This window comes from Schistocerca americana, chromosome 2 (genome assembly GCF_021461395.2).
Source record: "Schistocerca americana isolate TAMUIC-IGC-003095 chromosome 2, iqSchAmer2.1, whole genome shotgun sequence".
Classification (NCBI taxonomy): Eukaryota; Metazoa; Arthropoda; class Insecta; order Orthoptera; family Acrididae; genus Schistocerca; species Schistocerca americana.
The window spans coordinates 797,597,585-797,623,520 of NC_060120.1; the positions used below are offsets into that span (position 1 = coordinate 797,597,585).

General features: G+C 39.5%; 1 protein-coding gene across 2 annotated transcripts in view; it reads left to right on the forward strand.

The window, feature by feature from the left end:
- LOC124595535 (general vesicular transport factor p115) overlaps nucleotides 1-25,936 on the forward strand; it is a 213,011-nt gene that overhangs the window by 70,406 nt on the left and 116,669 nt on the right. For both annotated transcript variants that reach the window (XM_047134304.1, XM_047134303.1), the window contains exons 5-7: nucleotides 12,858-13,059; nucleotides 21,320-21,423; nucleotides 21,505-21,734. In XM_047134304.1, the coding sequence (XP_046990260.1) occupies nucleotides 12,858-13,059; nucleotides 21,320-21,423; nucleotides 21,505-21,734 (536 nt within the window). The remainder of the gene's footprint in view (nucleotides 1-12,857; nucleotides 13,060-21,319; nucleotides 21,424-21,504; nucleotides 21,735-25,936) is intronic.

Below are 25,936 nucleotides of genomic sequence, written 5' to 3' on the forward strand. Positions count from 1 at the left end.
GCAACGTCACAGCTGTGCACATTTCTAACAAGCAGTGGGAAAATATTGTGAATGGTGGTTTTAGGAGCATTATTTTCAAATTAAATTTCTGTTTACACAAAGTGAACTATGTTACATGTGAGAATGTGTGATGAATTTTTTAAATCATGGAACATTTCATTTTCACTCAAAACAATTCAAGGATCAGCCATTAAGAAAAATTTTGAGCCCAGAAGATCAGCCATTTATGCCGTTATTTAAGATTTTACTGGTGCATTTGTGTTTGATATATCTTATTGGGTAACATAAGCTAAAAAAGACAATGTTTCAATGTTAGCTTTTCATACTTATTTTAGTTCTTTCATAGATCACAAATTATGAACTAACAATCGCAAAAAGTAAAATTATCCTTCAAAAATAAGTGAAAAGTGAGCAAACAAATAAGTGTTGCTGTGCATTGAATATCTATGCAAAATGCAATGTTTTTTTGCTTTGTTTCATTTCATAAAGTGAATTTTTTTTTTTTTTTTTTGCTTACCTTATCAGTCCACCAAAATTTTGACATTTGCCTGTAGCACCACATCTTAAATACTTAGATTCTCTTCTGTTCCGTTTTACCCACAGTCAATGTTTCACTGAAATGCTGTGCTCCGAATGTATATTCTCAGAAATTTCTTTCTCAAATTAAGGCCTATGTTTGATACCAGTAGACTTCTCTTGGCCATGAATGTCCTTTTCACCAGTGCTCATCTGTTTTTGATGTCCTCCTTGCTCCATCCGTCATTGGTTATTTTGCTGCCTACATAGCAGAATTCCGGAACTGCATCTACTTCGTTACCATCAGTCCTCACGGTTCTTATTTCTGCTACTTCTCACTACTTTCGTCTTCCTTCGATTTACTCTCAATTCATATTCTGTACTCATTAGGTTGTTCATTCCATTCAGCATATCATTTAGTTCTTCTTCACTTTCACTCAGGACAGCAATGTCATCAGCAAATTGTACCATTGATATCATTTCACCTTGAATTTTAATCCCACTCCTGAACCTTTCTTTTATTTCCATCATTGCGTCTTCAATGTACAGATGGAACAGAAGAGAGGAAGACTACATCCTTGTCTTACAACCTTTCTAATCTGAGCCCTTCTTTCTTGGTCATCCACTCTTATTATTCCCTCCTGGTTCTTGTACATATTGTATATTACCCACCTATCCCTATAGCTTACCCCTATTTACCTCAGAATTTCGAACATCTTGCATCATTTTGCATTGTCGAACTCTTTTTTTCAATTAGACAGATCCTGTGAAGGTATATTGAGTGGTACCTTTTGGGAGGGTGGGGGTGGGGGGGGGGAGGGGAGCTGACCAGACTGTCCTCCTCCGCCTCTATCGATCTCTTGTCCGTTCAAAATTGGATTATGGATGCATTGTCTATCCTCTGCACGGCCTTCTATCTTACGCTGTCTAAATACAATACGCCATTTGGGGATCTGTCTCACCACTGGTACCTTCTGTACTAGACCTGTTAAGTCTCTACGCAGGACCCGGTGAACTACCACTGCAATACCGGCGCCAGGCCACCCTACCTTTGACCCTTTGTTTTTTTTTATGACATTCTTGACTGCCAGCACGAGATGTACTTTTCTTCTCTGCAGCCTCCCAGCATCCACTTTCGTCACCTGATTCAGCAGCTCACTTCATGCCACTTTCTGAATGGGGGAGAGCCCTTCACTACCTTGGCTTCAGACACAGATTTGTGTTCGTTTTGACCTCAGCTCGTTCCCGAAGGATTCGATTCCCGAGCTGACCTATTGCTGCAAATTTCTTGAGCTTCGCTCACAACTTGCCGATAGCATATTTTTGTGCACGGCGTTGGCTGTGCTTTTGTCGTCGGCGCTGATAAGTTTCAATACCGGCTTCTCGACCAGTGCACAATTTTTACAGCAGAGCTTTTTGCCCTCTATCAGCCTGTTCACTATGTCTATAGACTCCAGCTCACTCTCTGTGTGATCTGCCTTGACTCCCTCAGTGCTCTTCAGAGTCTAGATGATCCCGATCCAGTCCACCCCATCGTTCGACGGATCCAGGACTGCCTCCATTTGTTCCCAGATGGGGCAGCCCAAGTGATGTTCATGGGAGGCCATGTTGGTTTGCCTTGGAATAATGCTGCAGCCAAGGCCGCTGTCCATCTCGGTCGACCCGCCTCTTACTCTGTTCCCTCGCAAGATATTTGTACTTTTCTCTATCAGCGTATCATGTCACTTTGGCATAACCATTGGTGCTCCCTTCATGGGAACAAACTCAGATAAGTGAAGCCTCTCCCAACAGCCTGGTAGACTTCCTCCCGGCTGTCTCGCCATGAGGAAGTAATGTTACCTTGGTTGCGAATAGGGCACTGCCGCTTTAGTCACCACCACTTGTTGAGTGGCGACCCTGCACCTAGCTGCCCTTTTTGTAGCCAGCCATTAACGGTCAGACATTTCCTGATCCTCTGCCAATATTTTAGCCACTTATGTCTCAGGGTTGGGCTGCCGCCCGCTTTGCCGGACATTTTAGCAGATCACGTGCGAGCTGTGGCTCACATTTTAAGTTTTTTAAAAAGCGGTAATGTGGCAAAAGAGATTTAATTTCTACCTGTTGACTCTGGTTTCTTGTTGACGTCTTTTAGATACTCTTCCATAACATCTTTATGTTTTAGATTTGTTTTTTCTTCCTTTTTGTATTGGATCTCGCAACAGTTTTTTTCCCTTGTGGTCCCAGCATTTACACCCCCCCCCCCCCCCCCCACACACACACACACACAAAAAAAAGATCCTATGAATGTATCTTGATTTTTCTTTAGTATTGCTTGGATTATCAACCACAATGTCAGCATTGCCTCTCTGATGCCTCTACCTTTTCTAAAGTGAAACTCGGACACATCGTCAATTTTCTTTTCCATTCTTACATATATTATTCTTGTCAGCAACTTGAATGCAAGAGCTGTGAACCTGATTGTGCGATAATTCTCACTCTTTCCAGTTCTTGCAGTCTTCAGAATTATGTGGATGATATTTTTCTGTAAGTCGGACTGTAAGTCGCCAGACTCATACATTCTACACACCAATGTCAATAGTCGGTTTTCTTACCACTTCCTCCAATGATTTTAGAAATTCTGATGGAATATTATCTATCCTTTCTGCCTTATTTGATCTTAAGTCCTCCAAAGCTCTCTTAAATTCTGACTCTAATACTGGATCCCTAACTCTTCTAAATCGACTCCTGTTTCTTCTTCTGCCATGTCAGACAAATCTTCCCCATCATAGAGGCCTTCAATGTTCTTTTTCCACCTATTTGCTCTCACTTCTACAATTAACAGTGGGATTTCCATTGCACTCTTAATGTTACCACCCTTGCTTTTAATGTCACTGTAGGTTGTTTTGACTTTTCCTGTATATTGAGTCAGTTCTTCAGACAGTCATTTCTTTTTAGATTTCTTCACATTTTTCATGTGGCCATTTCGCCTTAGCTTTCTTGTACTTCCTTTTTATTTCATTCCTCAGCAACTTGTATTTCTGTATTCCTGAATTTCCCTTAACATTTTTGTACGTCCTCCTTTCATCAATCAATTGAAGTATTTCTTCTGTTGCCCATGGTTTCTTCGCAGTTATCTTCTTTGTACCTATGTTTTCCTTCCCAGCTTCTGTGATGGCCCTTTTTAGATATGTCCATTCCTCTTCAAATATACTGGCTACTGAGCTATTACTTATTGCTGTATCTATAACCTTAGACAACTTCAAGCATGTCTCATCATCCCTTAGTACTTCTGTATCCCACTTCTTTGCGTATTGATTCTTTCTGACTAATCTCTTGAACTTCAGCCTACTCTTCATCACTACTGCGTTGTGATCTGAGTCTATATCTGCTCCTGGGTACACCTTACAGTCCAGTATCTGATTTCGGTATCTGTGTCTGACCCTGGTATAATCTAACTAAAATCACCCAGTCTTTCCCAAGTATACCTCCTCCTCTTGTGATTCTTGAACAGAGAACTCAGTAGTACTAGCTGAAATTTATTAAAGAACTCAATTAGTCTTTCTCTTATCTCATTCCTCGGCTCAAGTCCATATTCTCCAGTAGCCTTTTCCAGTCCCCCATGACTACTAGATTTTCATCCCCCTTGTTAAGTACTGTATTACCTTTTCAACATCCTCATATACTCTCTCTTCATTTTCAGCTTGTGACGTCGGCATGTATACCTCAACTATTGTTGTCGTCATTGGTTTGCTGTCGATTCTGACAAGAACAACCCTATGACTGAACTATTCACTGTAACACACTCTTTGCCCTACTTTCTTATTGATAAGAATCCTGTGCCCGTTATACCATTTCCTGCTGCTGTTTATATTACCCTATACTCATCCAACCAGAAATCTTTGTCTTCTTTCCATTTCACTTTATTGACCCCTATTATATCTAGATTGAGCCTTTGCATTTCCTTTTTCAGATTTACTAGCTACCCTATCGCATTCAGGCTACTGACATTCAATGCCCCAGCTCAAAGAACTTTATGCTTTTGTTGATTATTCAATCTTTTTTCCATGATTACCTCCCCCTTGGCAGTCCCCTACTGGAGGTCTGAATGTGGAGTATTCTGGAATCTTTTCCCAATGGAGAGATCATCATGACACTGCAGGCCACATGTCCTGTGGATACACATTATGTATCATTAATGCAGTGGTTTCCATTGCCTTCTGCATCTTGGTGCCGTTGATCATGGCTGATTATTCTGCCTTCATGGGCAGTTTCCCACCCCTAGGACAACAGCACCCTGAAGCTTCTGTCCACTCCTCCGCCCTCTTTGACAAGGTCATTAGAAAAATGAGGGTGGCTTCCTATGCCAGAAGTCTTCGTCAGCCAGTGCTGATTATTTTTAAAAAATTTTGCGGTGGCAGGTTTTGAACGTGGGGCTGAGGACATTTTGATTACTAATCAAAGATGCTACGCCTAGACCATGCCAGTGTACAATACCTTCTCCATTAAAAAAACTGATAAATTTTACAGCTATGATGGAGAGTATATTGTCAATTAATTCTGAAAAAAGTACATTGTACTTTCACTAGGGTATAGTGTACCTTCGCCCAGGGAAAATTGTACTTTCACATGGGAAAAAGTGTGTTTATAACTGGGATATCTGGGAACTTTCTGCCCTGTCTGCATTTCTGCCCTGTCTCTACTAACCTTGTGTTTATATGCCTGGTGGCTACTTTCATTGTGTCAGGCATGTAAAATACCATCCACCTGCATACCATACCATTGCTTGGCCTCCATTGGAAAAGTTTTTCCATAACCGGCAATGAGCAACAAGACCTTATGGGATTCGCACAAACGATTGCGTTTTAGCTATGGGCATGGCCAGCCTTAATATTTTACATCAAGGCTGGAGCAGATTTCCACTTTGGCTCCTCCAGAGGCCCAGACTTATTTTAGATTTGACCAATTTTAAGAAAGATAGTATGCCATATCTTACATTTCAGTCTCTGTTTTTTTTTTTTTTTTTTTTTTTTTTTTTTTTTTTTTTTTTTTTTTTTTAACATTTTGTGTCTGCATCAAAATTTCACGGTATTTCATGCTAATGGCTCCAAACAAGGGAATTCCCTTGGTTGCTCTGTAGTGTTCCCCAACCATGTCACCAGAATTCGCCTTCGTGATGAGTATACCGTTTGCTCAGCAGAGCTTCAAACAATCCTGAAGGCACTGGAGCAGATGCATCACATTCAGGGCAAACAGTTTCTCATTTACTCAGATTCCGTTGGTGCCTTACAATCGCTACAGAACCTTTACTCAGCTGATATATGACCAACTATACTTGTTCCAATGACAGGGAAAGCAGGTGTCATTCTATTAGGAGCCAGGGCATGTGAGGATATGGGGAAATGAACAGGCCAATCGAGGTGCCAAAGAGGCCTGCAGAGGACAGGATGTGGCACAGTGTCCTATTCCTCTGCAGGCTGTTGCTTCTGCACTACGTAGAAAGTTCATGCAGTTGTGAGATGAGGAATGACTGGCAGTAATGGACAATAAGCTTTGGCTTGTGAAGTCAGCTATTGTGCTGTTGTGTTCCTCCTGCCAGTTTCTCAGATGGGATGAAGTGACCTCCACATGTCTTCACACTGGGCCATGCTCTCTTACACGTGGCTTTTTTATTGAGGTGCAAGGATCCCCCTTTTTGTGATACTTGTGATGTGCACATCTCTGTACGCCATATTTTAACAGAGGGCATTTTATACCATTATGCGAGAGCAGAAGCAAATGTCGGTAGGGATCTGTCCTCTATTTTAGCCGATAATGAGACAAGTGTGACTAAAGTTTTAAAGTTTCATTATTTGTCTGGACTCTTACCTAAGCTTGTTGGCTGAAGGTCTTAGTGTGTTGCAGAGTGGCTTCTCATACTTCTTTTATTCTTCTGAACAGCCAACCATGTCCATCTGCGATATTGTTTTCACTCCTTCTGCCACTTCCTTCCTATTTAGTTGATGTTTTAATATTGATATGATACTTTGTTTTGTGCTTCCATGTAGGTGCACACATGGTTTTCCGCATTTTGTTACCTTTTGTTTCCATGCTAATTTATACTCCTGTTTCACGTATTTTCCCAACGCTCGCCTCGGACTGTTTCCGCGCGGGCACTGGAGACCGTGCTGTCATGCACCGATAGCAAAATATCTGTCCATCCATTCACTAACCTTTGCTTGTCATCATTTGCATGTTCTCTTACGAACTGAGAATGCAGCAGCTTCTGCTTTCTCTGCATTTTCCGAATCTCATTGTTAAACCATGGTGGCACATAATTCTCCAAGCAATGATTTACAATCTGCTTAAACTTTGTCCACAATTCCTCTACATCCATCTTACTGGAACTGAGTGATGCCAGTTCACTCTCTATTAACTGCTTATCTGCTCTTTCTAGCAGAAACACTCTCCTAGCCCTCTTAACTGATTTATTAACTTTCATAACCATAATTGCTATAATGACATCATGATCACTAATCCCCCATCCTATACTGATGTTGTCAATAATATCCAGCATATATGTAGCTACCAGGTCTAAGATATTTCCATTGCTTGTGGGCTGCTGAACTAACTGCTCAAGAGAGTTTTCAGAAAATGTGTTCAAAGTAGTTCGCACGACTACCTTTCGGTACTACCTCGAGTGAATCCTTAGACATCCTAGTCTGTAAAGTCGCCTCAAAAGAGTATTGCACTAGTGACTGTAGACTTTCTTTGAATGACTCTATAACTGCCACAGCAAAATTGGGTTCCCAGTAAATCCATGCAACATCCAACAGTCAGTATGATTTCTCCTATACCTGTTACACACGACCAGGTAACTTCAGTGTCACACTCAGCGTCAACGTTAGTGGAGACATCATTTTTGTCAACTGCAGTGAACACTCTCTCGTATGACCTCTAATGCGTCTTCCATTCCACGACTCATTAAGTATCTCAGAGCTTCCCACTTTGGCTTTCCACCTGATGTCAGTCCCAAGAATAAATTGATTGTGAGAACTTGCCTGAAGGCCAGTAAATTCAGAAACTTTTTATGAATACCTTGAAAATTACTGATAAAATTTTTACAGTGAAAGTGTCTTCACTCTCAACTCGGTCTGACTTCCCTTGCTGCTTATTGGCTGGAGAGTGTTCATCTGAGCACCTCAAACTACCACCTAGTCTAAAAAACCCTGATGTACACTCCACAAGTACTCTGCTACCCGAGTAGCTGCTTCCTTTATGTACTGCGCCCCTGACATATCAAGCAGAGTCCTACAAATCCCCAACCAATAACGTAGGTCTAAAAATCTACAGCCAAGACCATCATAGACTTAACGAATCCTATGGTTGAGACCTTGCACTCAGCTTATAACCAAACGACCCTGATCACCTCTGGGAACAATGCTACAAATTGTGAGCTCTGCTTGGATGCCAGATGTGAGGTCAGCAGCCTTCATTGCTTCCACCAGCCACCTGTATGAACTGAGAATGGCCTCAGAAACTATGCGACAGGCGTTTTTGGTGCCAACTTGATCCATAACTTGGAGGCAGCTGCACCCTGCTCTCTAGATAGCTGCAGACAAGGTCACCTCCATGTCTCAGATGAGGCCCCCCGGCAGACAAACTGAGTGCACATTGGCTTTCTTTCCAGCCCTGAACACTATCTGCTTAAAGTGCTCCATAACACACCTAACATTGCAGCTCCCAGTAACTAGAAAACCCTCCTCCCATGTGCTTGCTCGGACCCTGCTGAAGGAGCAGCCACCTGTCCAATCACTGGATGACTGGACAACGCTAGTCATTCAGTCTCCATATTGAGCATTGCCCTTGAGTGACGCGAACACGTTACCCCCCCCCCCCCCCCCTCCTCCCGCCACTCACTTTGCTGTGATAGTGGATCCACTGCATCGAGTACATTAGGAGGTGTCTCAGCAGAAGAGCACATGGGCAAAACAAGAGAGACCTGATGTGTTCAATGGACATGTCACGTTCATCGGCACAGTGCTACACTCTGACGCAATAATCTGAAGGTAACTGACTGTAACCAAAAATGCATTCAGTTGTTCACAAACTGCAGCCAATTCCTTCTGTGTCAGCACACGGAATGTACACATCCTACCCATCCTAGCAAGACTAACTGAAGAAGTAAACTATAAAAACAGACCGAATCCTAGATACACAACTGGCTATCCTCTGATGTGTCGGCAATGGCCACTGATGCCTCAGTGAGCTATGTTGCTGGCTGTCCTGAAGAAATGAAAACTGTGCTACATACTACCTGAATTTACACTTACTAAATGTGAGCTTACATCTCTTAAACAGAAAAACATGGACAAAATTTAAGAAATATTCAACAAGGAAAACACGAGAAAAGATAAACACTTAACTTATCGTTATGTAGATGTGTATCAGCTGAGAGTTGGGATCTGACTGGCTAGCTTACTAAACAAATGGACCCTTGTCTGCAAAACAAAATAAATGAGCAACAGCTTCATGGTGAGGCGTTTCTTTTATCTGGCATTACAAGAGCAGCCCTTTTGAAAGCCATTTTGCCCCTCCATTAAGAGGGTGTTGGCAATATTTTTCATTCTGTTGTTAATAATTCTTATGTAGAGTTTGTAAGAAGCATTTAGTAAGCATATTCCGCTACATTTCTCACAGATATTTATTCTTCTCCACCTTTCATGCTTCAGTTACTACCCTCATCTTCCAACAGTCATTTAAGACATGTAAGAGCTTCAGGTAAGTTATCTTCCATATTTAAGGAGTTATACATTGATTCCATCAGGCCCCATAGCTTTACTGTTTTTCATCTGTTTCAGGGCTTCCTGTATGTTATTTGATGTGATGTCATCTCCTTGATGCACAAGTTGGTCCCCTCCATCCTCTGAAGTTGTTTTTCTTCCTATTTTTCATCTTCAAACAATGGAAACTGCAGGCAGGAGTATCAACAATGTAGGGAAAGATAGATTGCTACTTACCATGAAGAAGACACGTAAAGTTGCAGACAAGCACGATTAAAAGACAGTCACATGTAGCTGTTGTCACTAGAGAGAGAGAGAGAGAGAGAGAGAGAGAGAGAGAGAGACACACACACACACACACACACACACACACACACACACACACACACACACACACACACCTCATGCATACATGACCACCAACTCCAGTATCTCAGGCCCGAGTTGCTGGATTTGGTGGTTGTATGTGGCTGAAAGCTGCATATGAGTGTCTTTTAATCGTGCCTGTCTGCAACTTGATGTGTCTTCTTTTTCATCTACTTCGGTATATAGTTGTTGATGGTATTTTATGCATGTCTCTTTATCTATGACATTCATTTTTGCTGCTGAGTTGTTTTATGAGTTTGTAGGTCATCTTCTGCCCACCATGCCCATCATTCATTATGACGAAATAAATCTGTTCCACAACACTTGAAGAGCTTCCTTATTGTTTTGGTGAAGATGTGCTTTCCTGCAGATATAACCAGAGTTTCTTCTGAATTATCATATAGGTTTGAGGTATGCTTTTTGTTCTGTTTTAACTGCATTCTCTACTTTGATTCCATACTCTGAGACTGTTCTTCCTGAATTTATTCTTTTCCCTTACAGCTTCCATTGTTGCTCTGTTAATGCATGACTTGGTGTTTTCTCATTCTTTTTTTACATTGCTCTATGTGATTTTGTTCTGCAGACATTGTAAGAGGTGTCGCTGAGACAAGTGTTTTATACTGTTTTCTTGTAATAGATGAATTTTTAAATACTTCATCTTGGGTGTTGTGTAATTTATTTCTTCTGTCTGATCAACAGGTTTATCTTGGCTATAACAGGATAGACATCTAAATTCACGTTAAGTCCTCTGTGGACTCTTACATCTTGGACAAGTGATCCAAGTTATCTATGCACTATAAAATAATAAAGAAGTTGTGGCTCAGATGCAGAGTGTCCGACTACAAAGATAAAGGCCTTGGGTTTGATCTCCAGTCAATCCTAGTATTTTTATCTGTCACTTATCACATCTTTCACTTCTGGCAATTTTTGTTGATATGAAAAATGCTGTGTTGTATTGTGGTTCAGAATCTACATTAAATAGTAGGTCCCCCTATTACTGGCTGGGTAAGTCAGTTATCAAATGTTGGAGGAAGGTAACAGTGTTGCACTTCCAACAGGACCATACGTAGTAAAGCACTGTGGTATTCAAACCAATCTTCGGATTGATTTACTGCTTTACTTTTAAGAGACTGATGGCTCCTTCTTGCATTCCATTTATCGTTGTAAATGTCTTTTTCCTAAAGAATTTGCTGGTAATTTTCACATCATTGAATGTGATGAAATGATTTAGTTCTTGCCTATTATTATTACTGTGTACCCTCCATACGTTCCTGCAATTCCGGTTACTGGTATGTTTTCTACATGTCCATTCAGGTCTGCACTTATTATCAAGTGGCCGTATTTACTTTTGTGTGCCTGTTTTTTCTTAAATCTTTCTAAAATGACTACATCTCCTCTTTTTTTCCTCCTTTTTCAGGAGCATATACGCTTATTATTGTCAAGTAACCCATACCTATTTTTATCCATACTGGTACTGTACTTTCATTCACATAATTATAACTCTGAATTTTGTTTACTGTAAACCAGTATTGCAACCCCACATTATGCTCTTGTTGGGTTTAAACTGCTGTAGACCATTGTGTAACCATTTGGTTCTTTGTACTTTTTAGTTTCATTTTTGTTTCAGTTATGGCAGGCTTATTTACATTTTTTTATTTTAATTCTCTGTTCACTCATTGTTTGTTTTGTCCTAACCCTTGCACCTATCTGGCTTACTTCCCTGATCACTTTAAGTTAGTTTTTTTTTTCCTCTTCTACAAGGGGTAACAACCACTTGATTGAATAGACAGGTGGTGGGGCTGCCATATCTATGCCAGCAGACCTTCCTAATTTTCTGCCAGGATGTCTTCTGCTAAAGCCAAAAAGCACTTATTTTAAAGAGCCAGGAACTCACTTTTCCCACCCTCCCACTGGCTACACTCCATAGGTGGGCATTGTGCAGGGACCACACAGCTTTCACCTTCGTAGACATGGGAATGGAATTTGCTAGTAGAGCTGTTAAGAAATTACAGAGGCATTTTCAAGGTTTTAATATTCTGACACCTCCAGCAGGAGTTAGAACCCTTGAGACTATACCAGCCTTTGGATATCATGTTATAGAAGTGTCAGTTAAATTACTTTGTGTATTCAGATTGCAATGCTACTCTTCCACACTGTTCACTATCCTTTAAGTTTATGGTTATTTGGTTGTAGTTATCAAATGTGGTTTATGTATTAACCCTTCAGTCTGTATCCATGTGTCCACCTAATATGTTTTGGGAGTTTGAGGCTGGCTGGTGGAGTAATTTTGTTTAAATTGCTCTCAACACAGAATTATTTCATAAAATTAATGAAATTTTGAGGATTTGTTAACAATGGACCTTCATTACATTAAAAAATACTTGAAGCAATCTTTGCTGTTAAGTTCCACACCACAGTCTCTTCCCATGATTTTCCTGCAGTTCTGTATCAAGAGACAGCCTGAAATTTATGTGCACATCTTCCTTTAATGACTATAAAGAATGGATGCATTGTTCACTGAAATATTCAAAGGCTTTACAGATGTTTGCACGTATTATTTTACTCATTTTCTTATTTCCACAAGAACGTTTTGTAGTTCCTAATTCCTCCCAGCTCACTCACTTCTAGACGAAGATGTTGTTAACAGTACATCTTCGCAGTTACCCTATGCTTCACTCAGGAATTAGTGTTGTCCATCATCAACAGATAGTACAGCAGTTCTGTTTTACCTCTGGTACTTCAACTGGCAAGTATGTGGTCATATTACCATCACGAGCACATACTTTGGTTGAGGGATTCAAATTTAAAAAGAGTCCTGACTTATTTTACTAGGTATTTTGATCTCTTATTCAATATATACATTCATTTCCCTTTCCGTTTTGTCAGTCTTTGACCTTTTCCCTTGTTCCATTTTTTACATTTTTCTCTATCAGGCCTTTTACCTTATATCTTTATTAGCCAACCTATGTGACCTTCATCTCCAGAAAGTGCCATGTGTGACACCACTACAGTGACTTGCAAACCACAAATCAGGAGAAGGCAAATTTGTGCCATTATAAGTTCTCTACTTTTGTGCTTCTAATCCTTAACTCTAATGTAAGACTAAGTAATGTAACATGGATATATTTTGCACAGTTACATGTATTATTTAAGTACTTTAGCTTATAAGTATGTTGTATAAAAGTTTCAATATGAATAATATACCTTTCAGAGATAATTTAAATGTTGTGATTTCAGGCACTCTTACTTCTGATACAGCTTACAAAAGGAAATGCCAACATCCAAAAAATAGTAGCCTTCGAGAATGCCTTCGACAGATTGTTTGATGTTATATCAAAAGAAGGGTACTCTGATGGTGGTATTGTTGTTGAAGATTGTCTGCTATTGATGTTAAATCTTCTGAGAAACAACACATCAAATCAGAATTTTTTTAAAGAAGGTCTGTAATTTTCAATGTTGTTTTTATTTCTGTATCTCAGGTATTACTCTGCCCTTTCCCATATTTGCTTTGGGAATAATCCTAATTTGCATTGGGAATAATCATAATATGTTGTTATGAAAATATCTGCATGTTTGCTAACTGAAATCCAATATAATGAGAATATCGAATTTCTTATCTCTCTTTATACAGATTTTGTGTAACTTACCGAGTTGTTGTGCTGTCATATACTTCTTTCACATGGCCATGGATAGATGGTACAAATACCTATATTGCTAGAGGTGAGCAGTAATGTTTAGGAACTGGACAAATCATTTTGAAGATGGGAGAATATCAAGTAAGCTTCATGTCATGTGTGCAGTGGGTACAGAATGGAAAGAATAGATGAAATTACTAATTAAACATAATTAAAGCACATGTAAAAACCAAACAAGTGTTGCTAGAAACAAAGTTTCTGAGGAACTTAATAGCAGGATATATTACAGTGAATGAATTGATGGTAAGATTAAATTTTCAATTGTTTCTGTTTTGAGGGTCTATATGAAGTGACCATTTTCTTTGCAATGTGAAGGAACATGATTTCATTGCAGCCAACCTAAAAGTCATACAATATATGGAGTAGCAACATTTGAATTCTTTGCCATTAAATATAGCAACTGGAGTCTGCTCATAATGTTATGGTCATTGTTCCCTAAGATGCTAAGAGGTAAAACTAATCTGTTTTGAATGACCTTCCTCCCATCGAACTATAAATGCAGTGCTTAACAAGTTCTGTTACGATTTACATGGAAGAAATAATACAGCGCTAATTTGTTCTTGTATTTTACCAGAGAGATAATTGAGATCATTGCAATTTCAAGGAGGAATAGACATTAGGCCTTTAGGAAGTCAGTGGTGGATGTACAGAAGTAAGTGTTTTGTCTCTACAAGAAGCTACAAAGAAGACTGATTGTAGAGAATTCTAAGTTTCCAGAATGTTGGCCAAGAAAATTTGCAAACACTTGGAGGCTGTCCGATATTTTTTTAGTCCAGAGCGGCACACCCGTTTTTCTCAATTCATTAATTGAAATTGTGAAAAAACTGAAATAATGTGCCCATTAAATGTGAGCCCTACATGCTATTAGGCCGAGGGGTTATCTACATAAAGCTGGGGCAGCTCAGTTTACTTTAATTTCTTCTAACTAGGGATTTTGTAAGGACAGCTTTAGTATGCATCTCACATCCAAGAAAAACCTATAAAATCATGTCTGAGTCTCTACCCGCAATGCTACTTAGCTATTCCAAGCGTAGCCTAAACAGTCGAACAATGGAAAGTCCAGGTAGGAATATCAACAATGTACGAAAAGACAGATTGTTACTCACCAAAAAGAAGACATATGAAGATGGTATCTTTTCTTTCCAACATTTCCAAAAGACGGGGGCAGTTGAAAAAGTGTGCCCCAACCTGGACTCGAACCCAGGATCTCCTGCTTACATGGCAGATGCTCAATCCATCTGAGCCGCCGAGGACACAGAGAATAGTGCGACTGCAGGGACTTACCTCTGGCACACTCCCCATGTGACTCACATTCCCAACTTACTGTCCACACACTACATTTGTAGTGCCCCTGCCCACTATACTCATTACTCGCGGCTGTCAATCTACAAATTCCCATAAGAGTTTGGGCAATGTGAGTGCATCTGCACTGAAGAAGATCATAGGCCGGTTTGCCTTATCTATATGAAGATGGTAACTGTACTTTTGGACATGCCCATCTGCAGTATCTCCCACGACATTATCTTTCAAAATGATAATACCAAATCACTTGTTGCCCGTGCTGTCCTGATGTTACTGACAAAGAGCACTAGACTGTTCTACAGATCTCTCATCCATTGAAAGTATCTGGTCATCAGTTACCGGGAGACTGGCACACCACCACTCAACTCCCCAGTCACTGCACAGATACTAGAACACACTGTAGGGGTGACACTCAGGCAGGCTGTGAGCTCTGACGTTACCATGGATGGTCCCATTATGCTCCACTGCGCCGAAGCTTTTAGCTACGTAGCACGTACACATTTAACTCGTATGCAGTTGTGGATGTTGTCATTGGTAAGATTTATATTAGTTAAGCTGTTATTTTATATTGTCGGCACAATACTAGCGTGAAGCTTCCAAACATCTTTTTCAAATTTTGTTGATGACTTCAAACTTTCAAGGCACTAAGGCTTAAAACAATAAAACCTGGTGGAACACTAAATTTCCTGAGTCATGTTTTTAATGGTGATTTTACTAGTAGGAAGATACTGAAATACATTTCTGACCCTTTATAAGATAGGGAACATAAAGTGGCAGCCTTTGCAATTTCTTCAGATGATGAGTTAGTACACTATCCTTCCATAACCACTTGTTGACAGTCATAAAAAGAGCCCTGAATCACTTTTTAAACATGAATTGACTTCATGTAACTCAGCCGTACCTTGTGGAGACGATCCTGTAAATCTTTATTCTTTTGCCTAAGGTCTTTTATTTCTGTTTCTATAATTTTTAATTGTTGACACAAGCACACATCGTCGCATTTGCAGCAGTGTTTGTTTTAATGGTTAATGTTTTGCCTGGTAGTAATTTCTTTGGTTCTTGGTAATGTATTTATCTGTACAAATTCTTCTACTTCTTTAGGGTAGCTTCTTTTTTTTCCCACAAATATTTATCAAATTATTAGGCTCATTACTATGCCATAAATAAACGCCAGAGGATGGTAGACTTAGAGTTGAAACAGCATCAACCTTAAACTTGATTGTCAAAGGAATGTTCAACAGTTCACTTTCCAAATCCCTTTCAGAAAAATATATTGTGCAGGTACAAGCATTTTCAATTAAAAATGACTGTATGTTTACAAACATTCATCCATTATCGTTATCGTTTTGTCTCTTTGTTTTTAGGAAATATATGAAACTTAATTTCTAACTTATTTTGTTGTCTGCTGTGGTTGCTACAATTGTCGATCACATGGCAAACCATTATTTATCACTTAAAAACATACTCTAAAAAAATCCCTCAATAGACTGACAATTATGGCCTAACTCTGAACTCAATCTCCACTCACTGAGAAAAATTCACACTGCTGTAAACAGCCTTGTTTTCACTCGTAAACACAATTAAAACACAATATGTTGTGGGAGCTGCGAGCTACTGAGTGTTGGTTGCGTTCAGTCTGACATCAGGGCTTGCTACTGTGCAGACACCTCATGACCTGCAATGTGTATTCTACGCTATCCTTGGGCCACCATGATTGGTGAAGAGTATAGCAGCCATAGAATTGAAGTAGAGTGGAATGATGTTCCTGTACCTAAGCTCAGTTCGATCTGCCCACTTGGGTTAGAGGTATTGCTGCTGCCAGAGGTAGGAGCTCTGTGACGAAATTTCACTTCCTGTGTGCTCCCAAAAACCACCAACAAATTTAAGCTTGTATTATTCCTACCTCCCCCCCATGAACCATGGACCTTGCCGTTGGTGGGGAGGCTTGCGTGCCTCAGCGATACAGGTAGCTGTACCGTAGGTGCAACGACAACGGAGGGGTATCTGTTGAGAGGCCAGACAAACGTGTGGTTCCTGAAGAGGGGCAGCAGCCTTTTCAGTAGTTGCAGGGGCAACAGTCTGGATGATTGACTGATCTGGCCTTGTAACACTAACCAAAACGGCCTTGCTGTGTTGGTATTGCGAACGGCTGAAAGCAAGGGGAAACTACGGCCGTAATTTTTCCCGAGGGCATGCAGCTTTACTGTATGGTTAAATGATGATGGCGTCCTCTTGGGTAAAATAGTCCTCCATTCGGATCTCCGGGCGGGAACTACTCAAGGGGATATTGTTATCAGGAGAAAGAAAACTGGCGTTATACGGAACGGAGCGTGGAATGTCAGATCACTTAATCGGGCAGGTAGGTTAGAAACATTAAAAAGGGAAATGGATAGGTTAAAGTTAGATACAGTGGGAAGTAGTGAAGTTCGGTGGCAGGAGGAACAAGACTTCTGGTCAGGTGACTACAGGGTTATAAACACAAAATCAAATAGGGGTAATGCAGGAGTAGGTTTAATAATGAATAGGAAAATGGGAATGCGGGTAAGCTACTACAAACAGCATAGTGAACGCATTATTGTGGCCAAGATAGACACGAAGCCCACGCCTACTGCAGTAGTACTAGTTTATATGCCAACTAGCTCTGCAGATGACGAAGAAATTGAAGAAATGTATGATGAGATAAAAGAAATTATTGAGGTTGTGAAGGGAGACGAAAATTTAATAGTCATGGGTGACTGGAATTCGGCAGTAGGAAAAGGGAGAGAAGGAAATGTAGTAGGTGAATATGGATTGGGGCTAAGAAAAGAAAGAGGAAGCCACCTTGTAGAATTTTGCACAGAGCATAAGTTAATCATAGCTAACACTTGGTTCAAGAATCACAAAAGAAGGTTGTATAGATGGAAGAATCCTGGAGATACTAAAAGGTATCAGATAGATTATATAATGGTAAGACGGAGATTTAGGAACCAGGTTTTAAATTGTAAGACATTTCCAGGAGCAGATGTGGACTCTGACCACAATCTATTGGTTATGATCTGTAGATTAAAACTGAAGAAACTGCAAAAAGGTGGGAATTTAAGGAGATGGGATCTTGATAAACTGACTAAACCAGAGGTTGTACAGAGATTCAGGGAGAGCATAAGGGAACAGTTGACAGGAATGGGGGAAAGAAATACAATAGAAGAAGAATGGGTAGCTCTGAGGGGTGAAGTAGTGAATGCAGCAGAGGATTAAGTAGGTAAAAAGACGAGGGCTAGTAGAAATCCTTGGGTAACAGAAGAAATATTGAATTTAATTGATGAAAGGAGAAAATATAAAAATGCAGTAAATGAAGCAGGCAAAAAGGAATACAAACGTCTCAAAAATGAGATCGACAGGAAGTGCAAAATGGCTAAGCAGGGATGCCTAGAGGACAAATGTAAGGATGTAGAAGCGAGTATCACTAGGGGTAAGATAGATACTGCCTACAGGAAAATTAAAGAGACCTTTGGAGAAAAGAGAACCACTTGCATGAACATCAAGAGCTCAGATGGAAACCCAGTTCTAAGCAGAGAAGGGAAAGCAGAAAGGTGGACGGAGGATATAGAGGGTCTATACAAGGGCGATGTACTTGAGGACAATATTATGGAAATGGAAGAGGATGTAGATGAACATGGAGATATGATACTGCGTGAGGAGTTTGACAGAGCACTGAAAGACCTGAGTCGACACAAGGCCTCCGGAGTAGACAACATTCCATTAGAACTACTGACGCCTTGGGACAGCCAGTCCTGACAAAACTCTACCATCTGGTGAGCAAGATGTGTGAAACAGGTGAAATACCCTCAGACTTCAAGAAGAACATAATAATTCCAATCTCAAAGAAAGCAGGTGTTGACAGATGTGAAAATTACCAAACTATCAGTTTAATAAGTCACAGCTGCAAAATACTAACGCGAATTCTTTACAGACGAATGGAAAAACTAGTAGAAGCCAACCTGGGGGAAGATCAGTTTGGATTCCGTAGAAATGTTGGAACACGTGAGGCAATACTGACCCTACGACTTATCTTAGAAGCTAGATTAAGGAAGGGCAAACCTACGTTTCTAGCATTTGTAGACTTAGAGAAAGCTTTTGACAATGTTGACTGGAATACTCTCTTTCGAATTCTGAAGGTGGCAGGGGTAAAATACAGGGAGCGAAAGGCTATTTACAATTTGTACAGAAACCAGATGGCAGTTATGAGTCGAGGGCTATGAAAGGGAAGTAGTGGTTGGGAAGGGAGTGAGACAGGGTTGTAGTCTCAATCTGTATATTGAGCAAGCAGTGAAGGTAACAAAAGAAAAATTCGGAGTAGGTATTAAAATCCATTTCTCTTCTTCGAAAACACTTTCCTTGCCATTGCCAGTCTACATTTTATATCCTCCCTACTTCGACCATCATCAGTTATTTTGCTTCCCAAATAGCTAAACTCCTTTACTACTTTAAGTGTCTCATTTCCTAATCTAATTCCCTCAGCATCACCCGACTTAGTTCGACTACATTCCATTATACTCGTTTTGCTTTTGTTGATGTTCATCTTATATCCTTCTTTCAAGACACTATCCATTCCGTTCAACTGCTCTTCCAAGTCCTTTGCTGTCTCTGACAGAATTACAATGTCATCGGCGAACCTCAAAGTTTTTATTTCTTCTCCATAGATTTTAATTCCTACTCTAAATTTTTCTTTTGTTTCCTTTACTGCCTGCTCATTATACAGAATGAATAACATCTGAGAGAGGCTACAACCCTGTCACACTCCTTTTGCAACCACTGCTTCCATTTCATGCCCCTCAATTCTCATAACTGCCATGTGTTTTCTGTATAAATTGTAAATAGCCTTTTGCTCCCTGTATTTGACCCCTGCCACCTGCAGAATTTGAAAGAGAGTATTCCAGTCAACATTGTCAAAAGCTTTCTCTAAGTCTACAAATGCTAGAAACGTAGGTTTGCCTTTCCTTAATCTATCTTCTAAGATAAGTCATAGGATCAGTATTGCCTCACGTGTTCCAACATTTCTACGGAATCCAAACTGATCTTTCCCGAGGTCGGCTTCTACCAGTTTTTCCATTTGTCTGTAAAGAATTTGTGTTAGTATTTTGCAATCATGACTTATTAAACTGATAGTTCTGTAATTTTCACACCTGTCAACACTTGCTTTCTTTGGGATTGGAAGTATTATATTCTTCTTGAAGTCTGAGGGTATTTCACCTGTCTCATACATCTTGCTCACCAGATGGTAGAGTTTTGTCAGTACTGGCTCTCCCAAGGCTATCAGTAGTTCTAATGGAATGCTGTCTACTCCCGGGGTCTTGTTTCGACTTACATCTTTCGGTGCTCTGTCAGACTCTTCACACAGTATCACATCTCCCATATCATCTTCATCTACATCCTCTTCCATTTCCAGAATATTGTCCTCAAGTACATCACTCTTGTATAGACCTTCTATATATTCCTTCCACCTTTCTGCTTTCCCTTCCTTGTTTAGAACTGGGTTTCCATCCAACCTCTTGATATTCATACAAGTGGATGTCTTTTCTCTAAAGGTCTCTTTAATTTTCCTGTCGGCAGTATCTATCTTACCACTAGTGACATGTCTCTACATCCTTACATTTGTCCTCTAGCCGTCCCTGCTTAGCCGTTTTGCATTTCCTGTTGATCTCATTTTTGAGATGTTTGTATTCCTTTTTGCCTGCTTCATTTACTGCATTTTTATATTTTCTCCTGTCATCAATTAAATTCAGTATCTCTTCTGTTACCCAAGGATTTCTACTATCCCTTGTCTTTTTACGTACTTGATCCTCTGCTGCCTTCGCTATTTCATCTCTCAAAGCTACCCATTCTTCTTCCACTGTATTTCCCTAATGCTGTCTCTGAAACTCTGTACAACCTCGGATTCTTTCAGTTTATCCAGGTACCATCTCCTTAAATTCCCACCTTTTTGCAGTTTCTTTAGTTTTAATCTACAGATCCTAACCAATAGATTGTGATGAGAATCCATCTGTGCCTCTGGAAATGCCTTACAATTTAAAACCTGGTTCCTAAATCTCTGTCTTACCATTATATAATCTATCTGTGAAACCTTCCAGTGTCTCCAGGCCTCTTCCATATATACAACCTGCTTTCATGATGCTTGGACCAAGTGTTAGCTATAATTAAGTTATACTCTGTACAAAATGTAATATTTATATAGTACATGAAGTGACAGTAATCTAATACGTGCTATATTGGATGTTCCATATAATTGTCAACAACATGGCAGAATGGATTATTGTGGCCAGACCTCATACCACCCAGTATTTTGGACAGCCCATAATAGTTCTTTACTACAAAATAGTGCCCATCTCAAGATATTTAAGAAATATTTTTATGTTGTAGATCAAGAAAGACCTCAATAGTTTACATAGTAAACAGATAACTTATAATTAGAAAGAGATTTTAAACTGTGGCCTCGTACCATACCTTATTGCACTTTGTAACAACTACTATACAACATGACAAGGAACAGTATTTTTGAAATTTGCATTGGTTGTAGTAAAATCTTATTTTGATGACAATAGATACAGTTTTATTTATGTTATTTCACACTGAAGACAGTTTCATTGCCTTAAAATGCTTTTGTTTCAATCTTATTTTATTGCTTTTTTATATATATAAAACTATGAGAAATTTGTCAATTGGCAGGAAGCTACATACAAAGACTTGCACCCATGTTTTATTTACCTGCTGAAGGGGATGATACAGTATGGAGTCCTCAAAAAGTCAGCAACGTGCACTGTATGTTGCAGGTGAGAGTCCATTGAAATAGTAGTTAGATGTCAGAAGTAATTGTCACAATATGTTTTTGATATCATTCTGTTCAATTGTAGGTTTTACGGACATTGGTAACGCCTGGTAATCCAGCTCAGGTAACCACTTCATCTCAGAAGACTATGAAGTCCTGTGGGCTGTTAGAAAACTTGTGCAATATTCTGATGGCAAGTGGTGTTCCAGCAGATATTCTTACTGAAACAATCAACACAGTTGGGGAAGTCATCAGGGGTAATATGAGCAACCAGGAATATTTTGCCAATGTTCTGGCACCTTCAGCTCCTCCAAGGTGGGTGTAATTTAAGATTTATGTAAACAGTTGTTTGTTGTTTCAGTAACAGGTAAAATTAGAATTTAAACAAAAAAAAAAAGAAGTCTCTAAAAAAGTGTTCACTAAAAAAACTCAACCAGCTGCTTTATAGCTTCTTAAGTGAACAAAAAGTATATGTTTTGAAACTAAGCTTGCAGAGTTTCAACTCTGAAAACATTAAATATTCTTCTTATAGTTGTGGATTCTTACCATTGGGTGAAATTAAATTGTTCACCAGGCTGGAAACCATGGTTTCTCTGTTTCTTGTTTGTTAAATATGCCTATGTATGACAAATGTCTTGTTTCAAAGGCTGTGCACTTTACAAGCATATGTACTGACAAGACAGTGATATTCCACCCTCACTCTTCATAATATTTGAACTCCTTGTGGTATAGGGCTCGAGTGACCTCTCTCTTTAGCCCTTTGCAATCTCTCGCAAAGAAGTAGTGAAATATTGCCCTAAAACTTGGAGTACTGATTTCTGTTTTTAAGTGCTTTTGATGGCAGTACTAAAATACATATTCATCTTCATAATTATACAAAGTTTTAATTATGTAGTACTGATATAATTGTAATATCTTCATAGAAAACTATGTGGAGTTGTGTACAGGAAGTTCCAATATTTATCTCCTTCGTTATTCATTATTGTATAGTTGAACATTTATTTCAAGAAAGAAAATATGATCCAAACAGGCTGTGATATATTTATTGTCCATGTGATTAGCTAATTTCAACTGTAAGTAATTTTCAAGCACTTATCACAACTTCAGGCTTCACATTACATTTGATTAAATAGTAAGAACATATCTACAACTACATCTATGCTCAGCAAACCATCGTAAGGTGCATGGCAGAGGGTACGTCTCATTGTACCAGTTATTAGGTTTTCTTCCTGTTTCATTCATGTAAGGAGTGCAGGAAGAATGATTGTTTGAATGTGTCTGTGCATGCAGTAATTATACTAATTTTATTCTAACGATCCCTATGTGAGTGACACGTAGGGAATCGTAAATTATTCCTAGAGTCACCAATTAAAGCCAGTTCTTGAAACTTTGTTAACAGGCTTTCTTGGGATAGCTTACACCTATCTTCAAGAGTCTTTCAGTTCAGTTCATTCAATATCTCTGTGACACTGTCCACAGGTTGAAGAAACCTGTGCTGCCATTATCTGTATACATTCAATATCCCCTGTTAGTCGTATTCGGTACGGGTCCCACACACTTGAGCAATATTCTGGGGTGGTTCGCATGAGTGACTGTAAGCAATCTCCTTCGTAGATTGATTGTACTTTCCAAGTGTTCTACAAATAAACTGAAGTCGATCACCCACTTTACCGACGACTGAACCTATGTGTTCATTCCATTTCATATCCCTACAAAGTGTTACACACAGATATTTATATGAGTTGGCGTTTCCAACAGTGACTCATTGGTATTGTAGTCTACATTTTTTCGTTTTTTGAAGTGCAAAAATTTTAAATTTCTGAACTTAGCAAGTTGCCAGTCTCTGCACCTTGTTGAAATCTTATCAAGGTCTGACTGAATATTTATGCAGCTTCTCTCAGATAGAAGTTCATTATAGATAACTGCATCATCTGCAAAAACGCCTGATTTTACTATTTATATTATCTAAAAGATCATTAATATAAAACATGAACAGCAAGGGTTCCAACACGCCTCCCTGGGGCACACCCGAAGTTGCTTCTACATCTATCAATGACTCTGCATCCTAGATTATATGCTGTGTTCTCCATACCAAAAAGTCCTCAGTCCAGTCACAAATTTCACTTGTTCGTACTTTTGACAATAACTGTAGATGTGGTACTGAGTCAGATGCTTTTGAGAAATCAAGAAATACAGTATCTACCTGATTGCCATGATATAAAACTTTCAGTAAGTCATATGCGAAAAGTGCAAGTTGGGTGTCATATGATCAAAATGCTTCCAAAATGCTTGCTGATTGGCATTGAGGAGGTCATTCTTTTCAATATACCTCATTATGTTTGAGCTCAGAATATTTTCTAAGATTCTACAACAAATCAGTGTCAAGGATATTGGACGGTAGTTTTGCGGATCACTTCTACTACCCTTCTTGTAGAAGCGTGTGACCTGTGCCTTTTTCCAAGAGCTGGGTATGGTTTTTTTGTTTAAGGGATCTTAAATGGATTATAGTTAGGAGAGGGGCTAACTCTGCTGTAAATTCAGTATAGAATCTGACAGGGATTCCATCAGGACCTGGAGCTGTGTTCAGTTTGAACAGTTTCAGATGTTTCTCAACTCCACTGACACAAATAATTATTTCATTCATCTTTTCAGTGGTATGAGGATTAAACTGTGGCAATTCTCCTGGATTTTCCTTTGAAAATGGAGTTAAGCATTTCACCTTTTACTTTGCTACCCTCAATTTCAGTTCCTGTCTCATTGCGAGGGACTGGACACTAACTTTGGTGGCACTGCCAGCCTTTACATATGACCAGACTTTCTTTGGGTTCTGTGAAAGATCACCTGGCTATATTCTGCTGTGGTAGCATCATATATTGCTCTCTTGACAGCTAAACGCGTTTCACTCAGCTTCTCTATCTAGAGCCCTGCACTTTGTTTTACACCTATTATGCAGTAATCTCTGTTTCTTTAGAAGTTTCTTTACAGTGACTGTATACCTGGTGGTTCCCTCCCATTATGAACTTTTCTACTGGCTACATATCTGTCTTTTAAACTTGATCCATAGTTCCTCTGCAGGTTCCTTACCATGCTGAAAGTTTAAAGTTCCTCATTGAGATATATACTAGGGCACATGTCGCTTTCACATACATATACAGCACAAATACAATCCAATGGTTCACTTGATTACTTTCATTAGTTCTGCCCCTAAGAGGCTCAGCATTCATTTGCTAAGTACGGGCTGGGCGACCCCGGGGTTCCTGAGCTGGGGACTGGTAAGTGCCACCAGCCATCTTGTCACCATAAGCTCTTGGCATGCTTTAGTGACCACCATGGAGTGCAGCGGAGGATCATTGTGTGTTCTGGAGAACAGGGGTCTTGGCTTCACTGCCTGGACTGTGAGGAACACACACACACACACACACACACACACACACACACACACTCTGTATATAACCTCGACCTCAAGGTGTGCTACGTGCTGATGAGATGAATGGCTGTTGAGGTAAGAGTCTCTAGCGGGCAACCTCTGGGGCACCTACTGCCTACCCCCCCCTTTCTCCAGTTTTGTAAGGCTTGCTCAGGCATGCAGGGTTCTGGCCTAAGTCAATGGTTGTTTCCCTAGCACCTTGTGGGATCCCTATGGAACGGTCTCATCAAACTACATTTTGTGTAATTCCTTGTTTGACATCAAGTAAAATGTAAACTCAAACACTGATTCTTGTTTTCAACCCCTGAATCTTTTTTAGAAATTTGTTCTCTGTTTCTGAGAGTCCCTTCCTGAAAAATGCCTCTGCTGCATATAAACATTCAAATTTGGCTACAGTACTGAAGTATCTCAGTTTGGCATAATAAGATGGGGCTTTGGATTTGTAAGTAGTGTTGCATAGTCTGAATGCTGTTTCCACCTTTTTGGCTCTTTCTTTGACTGTTGTCTTCTCATAGACGTTCAGGGTGAGAATTTAATTCTAAACATTTAAAGTTGATTTTAGGTAATTTACACAAAACATCCAGAATTGAAAGTAGGTTTTTGTACATTGGGATCACTACATTCCAAATGATTTTTACATGTGCTGATTGTACTGTCTCAGTGTATGTCTGCAGTATTCATCAGAAATAATTTTACTATTTAATGCAGTATCAAAGCTATAAAGATATCAGAAAAATGTTAGTATGCAAAAACCAATCTAAGCATGTATGCCATGATACTGTAGTGAATGCCCTTCAAAAAGAAAAAAAATTTGAAAACGGTGAAGACAGTGCAACTACTGCTATTCATATCAGTATGTTTCAACTGGCAGAGCACAAATAATCACATTTACTGCAAACATTACTGACTTTATTGACAATCTTTCATCTGAATTGGAAAATACTTGTTCCACATTCGTGCATTACCAAGTCTCAGTCAAAATATTTTAAAATCAAACAATGGGAAGACCAGGATGGAATAACATTATTGTTATGAAAGGATTAGATTTCTAATCAGCACACAGAGGAGGCATTGAGTCGCAGACAGGTTT